The following is a 12,517-nucleotide window of genomic DNA, read 5'->3' as shown; positions in this document are numbered from 1 at the left end:
TTTACAAACTCCTACCAAAAAGCATAAGCACAGCACAGACAATATTCAGGTTAAACAAAAAGCTGGAAGTGGATTAAAAATATTTCAAAACTGATTCTGAAGTATCATATGAGTTGTCTGGCCCCTATCCATACTGCCATTTGAAAAGAAATTCCAATCTAGCTCTTTACTACCTTTTTTTGTCTGAAAAAAAAATAAAGCTCTGCAATATGCCTGTGAAAAGGAAAGTGCATTTGCATATATACTGGATTCAGTTCCTTACTAGATATGTCTTTTCTTGGCTGGGCAAATACATTTCCTCTCATAAATGTAAAGACTCTGCCTCCTTGTATAGCATTTTGTTTGAAACCACCCAAGAACAGCTCACATAAATAGTGCACAAGTAAGCACAATGGGCTCAACATCCTATAAGCAAAACTCTTTACTCTGCTAAACTGAAGTTTTTCAGGTTTTGGCAGAAAGATCATTTTAGAACTTCAATAAACGTACATTCAAGTCATAAGGCTTTTCTCAACTAAAGATTTACATGGGCCTCCTTTGTATCCGCCACAAAAGTATTTTAAGAGTTTGGAAATTCTAGAAGCTTTCCTCCTGCCTTACTCAGCCACTCAAGCTTGATCCTCATTAAATCCCCTGACATGTAATATATTCCAGTGTACAAGAAGCCCTTCATTACTTCTCCATGCTTAGAAGGTAATAAACCCATTTCAAAGGATGGAAGTAGGAACTATTGCAGGTGTTTCCTTACCACTCCATGCTGAGCCAGGAAGGTCGTGCTAATGCAGTTTGAATGAGCCAACGGTATGCTCCAGTAAGGACTTGAGAAAAAGCATTTTTAGATTCCAGTTAGGAGGGTTTCTGCTCTTTGCAAGAAGGTTTAGGAAGGAATTTATCCGAAATGCAAGATGGGCGCTGGAGATACTAATTCCATTCCTAACTCAGTTACCAACTTCTGTCACCGCGGGCTTAGCAGGTGACTGCACATCTGCTGAGCTGGGCTAACTGCCATGGGTGCACTCTGAAGACCACAACTGAGCCTACAGTTTCTTACACTGCCTTTGCTTCTCCACTTCTGAAATGGAGATAATGAATTTAAACAGCACATTGTCAGGCTCATTTTATTTAATAAATGTGGACCTCTGAGATCTCAGGTGAAAGCCGTGTCCCAAAAGCTATTTTCCTACCATAATTTAAACAGGAACTATTTTTATTTTTCAAGATTCAGAACAGATGTATATCAGACTCAGCTCAGTACTGGGAATATTTCTGAAATATATCTAGAGAATGTTCATGCACAACTATGAATTTCTCTGACACCTTAAACTTCAGTATTTTTTAGTGTATTTTACCATGAAGCATCAGTATTTTGACTCAGAAAAGTGGCCATGTTTGTGAGCACAAGTACTGCAAATTGGTAGAACTACTTCCAGTAAGACAACCAGGTTGCTTTAAAATGGGACTAGATTCTTGGTTAATTATACACTCACGGACAAAGTAAATGTGCAGTTGGACCCTTCTCTTCTGGCACTGAAAGGACTCCTCATGGATTCCTGTTCTTTGGTTGTGGCCCATTCTTACCTGTGTAATTAGGAGGGCAGAGACAGACATAGTTGTTGATCCCATCCACACATGTAGAGTTATTCTCGCAGTCGTTATCTTCGCAGTCATCTGGGTTTATTTCACACCGCTCCCCCTCATACCCAAGGAGACACGAACAGCTTTGAAGAAAGCAAAAAATTAATAAAAGTTAGCATGGATCTGAAGGGGCAGGAGGTTTGAAGTATAAAACCGAAATTAAAACATATAAAAGTGAGTTGCTGGAGCCAAATTCATCGCTGCTGTGACAGAGCACTTTAACCCTATGTGTTTGGTGAAGGATGCAGTCTGACGTTTCATGGGGTCATGTAATTATTTACATGAGACATAAAAGCATCAGCAGGAGACAGCTCTGTTGTGCTTCTCTTTGCTTTCTTTGCTGATAACCCTAGCCCTGAACTGCAGTAAGCAACTCCAGGGCAGGAGAGTAAACACTCATCACAATATTCAAATCCTTGGCTTCTCTGTTAATGATTTTGTGCGTATGTGGACACTTGCCTACCAAGGACTGCACAATCATGGGGCAACTTGGCAGCTTTTAGATAGCTCACTCTCTTGAAAGAACAACGGCTTGAACTGAGTTTACAGACATGAACATTTTCTTCTCATTACCACTTTGTCACTTGTCCAAACAAGAAATGTTTGGGAATGATTGCTTTTACAAGTGCAGTAAGGTTTCATTACTTCTGCAGCTCTTCCAATATCTATTCGTAGAAGAGCTGATGATGTCTAGATAATTCAACTAAAACACAAACAAACAATGGCAGAGCTAGTAATGGTTCTGTGAAGATGTGGACACTATTGAAGAATAATTGCACTAAATATTTTATCTCACACGAATGTGATGTATGATCCCTAGAGGGAGTGTATGAAACTAAGTGGTTGAAGAATGACTTTAATTTTTTTCAATCTCCGCTTCCTCTCTAGATCTAGAAGTTATGGTTGCTACGAGAACCTTTATATTTTAAACTAGCTGTAAGTGATGAAGAGGTGGAGGCCACAGTTTCCTAAAAGAGAGTCTAAAAACATGTGTCAAGTGCTCCAGTCATTTCAGTGGCTTCTAAGAAGCCAGCAATGATATTTGAAGTGTCAGTATTGTGTGTGTGGAAGGGAAGGGCTGCTTCGAGTCCCAGTCCAAACTGCGCATTCACTCAGCTGTTCATTTCCTTTCCCATGCAAGCTCTGGTGGCAGAAAAACCCCCTTGAGCAAATGTAAAGCACTACTGATTGTTGAGGATGAAAACCACAAAGCACTAGAGCAGTCACATTAATTGCCATCCACTGCTTTCTGAAGCCAGGAGAATTTTCAGTGCAGAGATAGCTGCAGGACTTTTTTCAGCTCAGATAGATAGAAAAAGTGAACGAGGCGGTTATCCTGCTTTACGTAGGTGTCATGGGGTTGAGGTGGAGAATGCCCTGGAGAAAGAGGAGATCTTCAGAATTTGTGAAGAAAACTGCAGCACTTTTGGGCTGGTCGCTCAACCGGCTTCTCTTTTTGCTACTCTTCTTCCTGTGTGCCACAGACTGAGCAGAGCGTGGGGACTCCCAAGGGAGGGATGGCACAGAGCCCCACCTGCATCCACCTTCAGTAGATCCTAGGTTGGACCCTGAGGATAAGGTTAGATTCCTCATGACATGGGCAACCTCAGAAACTAAGGGAATAACAAAGAGGAAGAAAAAAGGGTAGGGAATGTGTCTTGAGCCACCACAACAGTAAGATCTTCTAGATGGGTACAGAACAGGCATATAGGTCACATGCTAAACAGTCATCTTCATTCAGTTCTGCAGGGACCATTCACAGGTCGTGAGAGTTAGAAAACCTTCACCGTGAATAACCAAAACCAAACTGCTCAAATAAATCCAATTGAGGACACAATAAATCAATAAGAAATATTTTCTTTTCCTGTCTCAAGCTAAGTATTGCTAATAAAATATGTCCTCTTGCTGACCCTGCAACGATCCAGAGGATCACAGGAGACAGATAAGAAAGAAGAGCTGGCACACCATCTTTTGTGGCAATGCAAGTGTCAGGGAGGGGGTTAAAGACATCTAATTAAATACAGTGGCACATTCATCATGTCTCCCTTTTCGATTACAAAACCCCATTTTCAGGGGTTTATAACTCAGCCATAAAAATATGCTCCAGGCTGCAACTTGGCATCCAAGGTCTCCGTTTGGGAGCACAATTTTTTCTCTCCATTTAAAGAAAAGCAACAAGAGTGGCTTTGTGCTGGTTATTTTTATGTGAATGTAACACCATTTTCCTTCCACAAAAGGACTGGGACAGCTTGGATGTATGCAATTAAAAATGACTTTATTAAATACTATCACAGTAATGGTTCAAGTCAGTAGAGTTACCATTAGTAACAATACATATGGGATTGTTAACATACAATTGCTCAGTATTAGGACACATTCCATACTGAAGGAAATGTCAACATAATTGATGACATTTGGCTACTGGTCCCTATGTATTATAGGGAGTCTTTACATTATTGCTTACGTATGATTCTTTATTTTGATTTGCATTCAAATGTGCCAAATATGAGAACCGAAATTAAAAGATAAAACATACAATTTGGGACCCGGATTGAACCATATGTTGAAAGAGTTGCAGTTTGGGACTGTTTGTATGTATTTTCCCAGAAAAAGCTTAGAAGAAAAATGAAGTTTGCAGAGTGACTGGAAGGTCATCAAACTTGGGTTCCAGCTGACCGAGAGAGAAAATTAATTCCAGAGACAACGATGAAAACTTTGTACTGACTAAATAGTGAAGCAGTGTGAGACAGCATTTCGTTTGGACCTCGGAAACAACGGAGCCATGCAGGGAAGAACTATTTTCTAAGACACTGTGATTGCATAAAGGTCCAAATTCCCTACTCTTCCAGTTTAGAAATTTTCTGTTAGCATTGTGTTTTCCTAAAAATAAAGAACTAAATAAAACCCCATTATCTTCATGAAGGCGCAAGGGAACACTGAACTTAATAACAACATTTTGGGGGTAAACTTTTGGAGCTGCAGGATATTGACAATTTTATAAGTTTACTATATTCAAAATTATTTTTTTCATAAACTCTAATGAAACAGTTTATCATCTGTTTATTAAAATAGACATACATACAGTGTATCATGTTTCAAAAAAAATCAACTGTTAAGTAGAGATAGTAAATTCTTTCAGGAATATTACAGTTTCTTGGTAAAGGAGCTTTTTACATCTACATCCCAATGGAGCAGCCTGTAAGTCTGGAAGTGCGATGTTTTTCCTTGAACTAGACAGAATTAACACTAGGGAGTTAATCAGTTCCAGGATTTTACATTTATGAGGGAACTTAAAGTTTGTGGAAAATGCTAAAGAAAACGGTCTGGAAAATGGAGGGGGGTTTATATGGAGAAAAGTTAAAATAATCCAGAGACTTTGTTTCCCAACACTGTAGGTTATCAAAGATCAGGTGGTTGCTTATGGCTAACAGAAGGAGAGCTGACAGCTCTGCCTCCTTTGTCAAAGTCTCACTTACAGGCATGCTAAATGACCAGGACATGTCTGATTGACCATCTCATTTTACCAGTCTCAATAAGCACCTTTTTAGGCAATCTTTTGTCAAAGAAAACATTAGATTAGAATGAGCAATTCAAAGGGAGGAAAAACTTGATGTTTCTAATCCCCTGAGCCACATGATGTCCCTTAACTATTCTTTAGTACGGAAGTAGTCCCTGAAAATAAGAGAATGTGTAAATTACTCAGCATCGAAAAAGTGCAAGAATGAAAGATGCCAAGAAGGACTGAAGAACTCCAGCTGAACCTTTGCCCTTCGGCTGCCCCGCCAGGACCTGCTATTACAACAAATCTGAGCGGCTCAGTCCCCTGCTGCTTCGAGTCCTTGTGGGTACCGGGCACAGCAGGCGAGTCAGGCTGGAACCTCAGTCATAACTAAGGATTTCCTGTCTTTGCCTAGGGAACATCACCACCTTAACATTATTTAAAAGGTAATTTTCTTGTCTAAGACTACAGAAACTTGAGAGTTAAACTGCTTGGCATTTCATAAGGAGAAAGCTTTGGCTTAAGTTTCCTTTTTACAAGAGTAAAGATTTGACAAATTTGGCAGCAGAGCTTGTGTATGAATATATTTCCCTAGGGAAGAGAATATACAGAAGATATAATTTCTTTTACAGGCCACACAACAGAAAAATCCAAGGAGGCCTCTCATGAAAATGTTTTTGACATCCACTTCCTCGCAGCATATAATCTAAGACAACATTTTCCCATCTTGATGAACACAATTTATACGCACATAACTCTGACTGCTGCCATCCACTGGAGACAAAATTTCCCACCAAAAAACGCCCAAACCAACCAACCAAATTCAATCTCAAAATGTTTCTTTATCTCCCCCTTCACTGACTGTTCCATCCCACACCACATTTCTCTAAGACATGCTGAAGCCCCATGGTCTTGTTCTCCAGAGCAGCTGGGGCTATGGACTGCCTGAATTAAAAACATGGAGAGAAAACAGAGCAATGCATAAGCTGAACATTCAATTTTATGAAGCAAGATTTTGACGAGATATGGTTTTATATGTCTTTTATTAGACCAACTGAAACTATATAAATAACTATAAAAGCAGAAACCTTCCCTAAAAAAGCCTCAAATGTTGTTACGCAACAAAACCACCCCTGCAGTTTTGTAAAGGATCTCAAGAACGACGTCCATTTGGAACTGAGGCAAAGCCTCTGAAATTGTAAAATTCTTCACGAGAAAAATTCAGAAGTAGCTTTCATTTCAGGTCATTCAAAACTTTTTACTTTCTACCATAGAACAAAACAAAAATACTAAAGAAAAACCTTATCCAAAATATAAGCTGAAGCCTTTCATTCCAGTATTATGGATATTATAAAATGCTTTACTTGCATATTTTTAATATCAGCTAGATTTTTGAAAAATGAGTACTGAGTGACAGAAAACAGATATTCTAACATGGTACAATTTTGCTTTGGCACAAACTTGAAAAAGCTATCTAAACAGTATTACATGAGGGTGACCAGAAGGGAACCCAAACTGAAGACCACCAGACCTTTAGTTCTCTCAAGCAGAAACCAAACTTGAACTTTTACTCCAAAAATTTCTGGGCTTGCTAAAATCTGAATCAAGAAGAGGTGTATCAGATGACAAGTACAGAGTAGTGGTTTCACCAAAATCTCGGAGGCCCTGTCCAGCAGCGTGACTGTTTGCATGTGCTACAATCTGCAGAGTCTCCTCATCCTCTCCCACCACCATGTACCAGTAAGACCCTCCAGATGCATCTCTACGCAGGAGATGCGCTCTTCTGCTCTGCTCAGGGCCTTGCCACAGCTGCTCATGCTGAGCTCTGAACTGCCCCTCATGGAGATATGGCCACATGTATTTTACTCCTATTCTCCATGTTGGAAAGCCTCAGATTGTTATTTGTAACACAGCCTGAGAGCGTCCCTTCATCCCCATCAACCTGCACTTTTCCATTGTAATATCGTCAGTGTCCCTCTGTGTCCAGCATGTGCTGGCTCTGTTTCTGTAAGGGAGGGACTCTTGAGGGTGGGGAGCACAGAGACAGAGAGAAGCTCTAAGGCATTTCTTTTGTTTTTTCTTCCCCACTCATCCCACCCACACGGCAAAATGGAAGCTCTTTTGTGCCGCATTTCCACTGGAGGGATTTGGGGAGTCAAAAAGAAGCCACAATGCTTTGCTGGAAATATAAAACCCATCCTATCATTGGTACGGGAACAGGAGGGGGGTGCTAAACCCCCACTGCACCTAAAGTCCTGTCAGTCACCCAAACTTACACCAGGCCCTTTCTTTTTTGAAAAAAATCCCATTTTCTGACGTAAGATGATATGGGTTTGCTGACTTGGTTAACCAACAGTTAACCTTAGTTGGAACAGTCTTAATCACAGCTGAAACTAAACTGGAATCAAACTGAAAAAAATGTACTGGTTTGATTCTTTGCTTACACCCTTTATAAACCTTGCAATTCTGTGTCTCCCTCCAGCTGTTGCCGATAGGAAGCTATATATAGGAGAAGAAAAAGCAGCAGCCTCAGTAATATATAAAAGCTTTTAGAAGCAACGCTTTCATATATGCAACTGAAGCAACAGCATGGTGTACTTTTGTTCATATTTTGTTGAAGAAATAGCATAAATACTGAGGACCAATCGATGAAACTTCATCAGCTCTTTAAAAAAAAATAAAAAAATCTATCAACTTTAATGACAGCTAGGGGTCAAAGCCTCAAACTTGTATTTTCTTGGCTGTAAAGTAGTGCCTGTAGCCGCACAAATCTCCCAGTTTCCTCACAAAAATTTCTGGACTTCTCTGGGAGTATCCCCACCTACGCTACCTCTTTCTTATGCGGGAAATGTCCAGCTGTAAAGGTTACTCTCTTGCAGGCACAATGCCCAAGATGTGGCAATCTCTCCATGTTTTTTTAATTCTTTCTTTAAAGTCTGTTTGTCTACAAGATTCTTCAGTATGAAAACATTTTGCATCTGGTTGTCAAGCAACAGATGCTTACTTTACAAATAGAAAAACCGGGTATATATGAGTTTGAAATGCCCCAAGGAAAATTAGCATACAGATAACACAATGCAGAGCAGGGAGACCACTCAAAATAGCTTTTAAAAGTATACTCCATTACGAGAAAATAAGGAGGCCTGATTCAGAGGAAACAATATGTCACCAATGAAACCAGATTATTTTTTTTGTATGGTAAATAGAAGCGTCACATGCAGCAGCTTTCATAAAGTAGCCATTATAGTTCACTATTGCAAAGTAGAAACACATTTAATTTTATAATCTCATTTTAAAGGAGCTTTGTGTTACTACCTGAATCCATCTTTATTTGCCTCAGTGAGGTGGCAGGTTCCTCCATTCTGACATGGATTTTGAATGCAGGAATTAATGGGCACACTGCAGTCTCGACCCTATTTGGGAAAATTCAAAAGAAACAAGGTTAGTAAGACTCGTCATCTGAATCAATCTCTGCTGCTCCCTCACCCTACGCATGACACCATTTACAGGAGGTCTGTGGTCTTCAGAGCCATGACATCACCTAATGTTCTTTATTGATGGACAGATATATTCATTACTCAAGTGAGAATTTGGGTAGCGCAACTGTTCTGACCAATGGGCCTGGTGGGTATCTTGGTATCATTTCAGTTGCAAGATTTTAGTTAACTCTTTCATTTAACTGTTTTAAAGAAACAGGTGGTTTCATCATTACTCTAACACACTTTAATCTCTAATATTAGTTACAATGAAAAGAATTAATCATGACCAAAGGTAAGCAGAGGGCCACACACAGTCAGCACAAGACCACATAGAGTCAGCACTCATTCAACCGCATTTACCAAGTGCTTGGTGAAACACTGCAACAGTACACCATACTCCTTACTACGCATTGTCAAAACCTAAAGGGGGAAATTAACTTTTATTGTGGGAGCTGAGTTTGAATTTCTCTACAGAACACACTGAATCCTTCTGAGATATCATCGTTGAATCAGTTCCCTTCTTAAAGGTTGCCCCAAAATATACATCAGTTCCAATTGAACTTCACTAGCTTGAACTACCTTTACCGTTACCAGCTGACTTTTTATTGGCTCTTGAAGGCATAGCCATATTTCTCTGATCATTATATTCTGTTGATTAGAACAAGCTATTTGTAAATTTGACAAATACATCAAAGAGTTTGGTCTTGCTTTTCAGTTACACAGTAGGGTGGAATAAAGACACCTGAAAGCCTCAGTGCTCAAGGGATCTGTGCAATCACAAGACGTTCAAGAGATCTCTCTACTCTTCCTACCAAAGATCACGTTAGCAGTGGCCCTCTGCCAGCTCATCTACTGGAAAGCTGATGCATGACTGCAATCAAGATAAGAACCGTATCTCAGGAGATACATTAATTCAGTCAAGGTTGCTGGTTTTTTTCACCTTGGTTTAAAAAACATTATTTACATTGTATTTCAGAGAAATAACAATGGTATATCTATTTGTCTCTAAACAAAGAGGGTAGATGCCAGTCTGTGACATCAGTTTGTAGCAGCTGTAACGTTGGTGTATTAGTATTAAACACTACCACTGCCAACTTTCCTTGCTGACAACACTCATCAGAAGTCATTCCTTTCTCCACCTATTTTGCAACAGTTTCTGACCCTTTTCAGACTTTACGTACCTAGTGTGATGTACTAGAGCCGGGGGACACTCAAATAGTTTCTATAGTCTCATTTTTTTTATGATGGCTGTGTTGCCAAAATGATGCTTGACAGTGCTTTGCTTGCCTCAGGATGAATGCAGTGGGGTTAAAAAAATGTCATAGAAAAGGACTACCAAAATGTTCAAGGAGATGGAGCTTTAGAAGAAGATACTATAAGGACTAGGACTCTTTAGTCTGGAGAAAAGAAAGCTGGTGGGGGTGATATGATTGAGGTTTACAAAGTCATGAAGGTGGTGAATGCAGAATTTGTCACACACTGAATCCCTCACCTGTAGAGGGACACTTACTGATGTTAGAAGATGAGCTTAATACAGATAAAACTTCTTCCAAACTATGAACTTCTGGGATGTTTTTGCCACAAGAGGTTGTGAAATCAGATAGTATAAAAGTAATTAGACAAATTCATGGACAATAGGTTCAAACCAGATATGAAAGGCACTAGGCAGACATCAACATCCCCAGTTGGATGATGGCGGGTGCTGGGAGAACTGGAGAGGGGTGGTGGCCAGGCTTGTGTACTCTCCTCAAACAGTAAAGATTTCCTGCTGCCCTGTGACACACAGAATGCTGCAGTAAATGCACTACAGACCTATTATGGTATTTCTCATGTTCTGTCAAAGTTGTTTGAAAAGCTTATTTGGTTCTCAACAAGGAGAACATTCCCTACCTTTCTTTCAAAAGAACTCAGCTGCTCCCTGAACCAAGACAATGTGGATTTGTGCACTATAAGGGAATAGATCTCTCGGGGAAAACCACACCAGGATGGGTTTGATCAGTTTGTCTATGGCTGCATGTTTGTTTGGGAAATCTCGCTCTTGAGTGAAGAACAAATAGGCTGCTGACATCTTTCCTTGTTCATCATTGTCCACCTCTCTCTTAGATCCTACATTGATCAGAATTTCATGCTCAGCTCTTGACTGGTGTGCCTATTTCCAGCAAGGTGCCCAGCCTGGAGGTGGCAAGCCAGCAGAACAGGGCCTGTGCTGGGTCTGTGACAGATCAAGCTCCATTCATGCTTTAAGTACTATATAAATAATCATAGCAATATTAATTTAAAATCTTAATTGTCTCTGGAGCGCTTATCTTGAAATTGGTGCAGCCTCAAGTAAGCCTAATCAAGGCATTTATAAACCTCAAACCAGCTTATAAATGTGAACTTTTCTACAGAGTTCATTTGTTCTGGTCTGTCTACTCCCGGCACTAGGCTCTCCCATTCACCCGTCACACAGCTCAGTCCTCCAAATACTACTGAAGTCTTCAGGATTTTGTCAGGTAGGACATACTGCCATCGTACTGTGAGAACCACCGAGACACGCAGTAATTATACTTTACCACAGAGGAGCTTTGTTACAGAAATGGGAGATAAAGCCGTGTTTCTTGAGGCTCTGTCCCCAGCATTCCCCAGGGAGAGGAGAAGCAGCTTTGCATTCTAAAATTTGTGCAAATACAAGGAAACAGGGACATCTTTTTTCCTTGGTTGAATCAGAAGAGGAACGTTTCCAAGAACAACAGAAAAACCTGGCCAACCCCCTGCCTCACTGTGAGCTCCCTCCCCCAACGCAGCAGTGCAGGCAGCACGCGAAGACCTCACCCAAGTCCTGGCAGAGAGGGTTTCTGCTTCATCCATGCTGCGTTTGCCAAACAGCCTGTCCTTCTCCATTTGAAATCCTCAGCCCCCAAATGTCTCAGGGAAGAGCTGGGAAGGCGCCTAGGGAAGCTCACGCAGGTTTTATTTTGGCACCATGTGGTCCGCAGCACTTCACGGATGTGAGCCATGCAGCATCAACGCTAATCTGCTGCCACCTTTCTGCAACATTGCCTGTGTTTGTCCATCTGTGTGTGAATCCCGTGTGTTTACCACGTTATCCTAGTGAAGCTGGAAGACGCCATTTTTTATATTTCTAATATCACAAATACTTTTCCTTTGTCCCTGAAGAATTGACTATTTTATAGATACTTCACAAACATCAGTTATTTGTGTTTCATTTGAACTCTCCATCCCTCTGTCACTAAATATTAAACCCTTTGCAGCTAAGCACAGCAAGAAGCAAAGCAGAAACCACAGCATCTGCTTTTCTGAAGGTTTTTGTCACAGTTGAACACCATGTACAACAGTCCCATCAATTCTACTGTAATTACTCAGATTATTTTGAACGTTCTTGTAAAAATTTAATAAAGATTAATGTTAAAATGAGAGCAAGGCATTTTCAGTCTCTCTCACTGGCACATGAAATTTTTCATGACTTAGACTCAGCTCTCATTTCTGTACTGAACATGGCTGAATTATTGGCTTCTTGGGCCTCAGGCACCATGGAAACCGATTAGTATGTGCTGCTGAATCAGACTTAATTACAACACTAAGTTGCTGTGTGGCTATAGGAAAATTAGAGTCTCTCTGACTCAGTTTACTCATTGTAATAAATAGGCAAACAGTATTTAATCTTTCTCTGAGGATTATCTTCTCTGAGTTGACTTTATCAATAGCACATGGAGAGCCCACAAAACAAGTACAATTTCTCTAACACAGAAGACTCTGAAAAACAAAGACTTCGGAAAGGAGAGAAGCTGCAGAAAATATTCGTACTAATAAATCTAGAGCAAAGCAAGGCCATTTTATTTCTGTACAAGACTGTCACTACCCAGAAGAGCTTAAAGACATTCTAGAAACATCTTTCAAATGA

General features: G+C 40.3%; 1 protein-coding gene across 2 annotated transcripts in view; it reads right to left on the bottom strand.

Moving 5' to 3' along the window:
* The window catches only part of SLIT3 (slit guidance ligand 3), a 527,279-nt gene that overhangs the window by 51,143 nt on the left and 463,619 nt on the right, over window positions 1–12,517 (bottom strand). For both annotated transcript variants that reach the window (XM_075766507.1, XM_075766506.1), the window contains exons 28-29: window positions 8,450–8,547; window positions 1,579–1,718 (exon numbers count right to left, since the gene is read on the bottom strand). In XM_075766507.1, coding sequence (XP_075622622.1) covers window positions 1,579–1,718; window positions 8,450–8,547 — 238 coding nt within the window. The remainder of the gene's footprint in view (window positions 1–1,578; window positions 1,719–8,449; window positions 8,548–12,517) is intronic.

Source organism: Balearica regulorum, chromosome 14, assembly GCF_011004875.1.
Source record: "Balearica regulorum gibbericeps isolate bBalReg1 chromosome 14, bBalReg1.pri, whole genome shotgun sequence".
Taxonomy (NCBI): domain Eukaryota; kingdom Metazoa; phylum Chordata; class Aves; order Gruiformes; family Gruidae; genus Balearica; species Balearica regulorum.
Note: the sequence above shows the minus strand (reverse complement) of the source record. Positions and strands in the feature narration are given on the sequence as shown.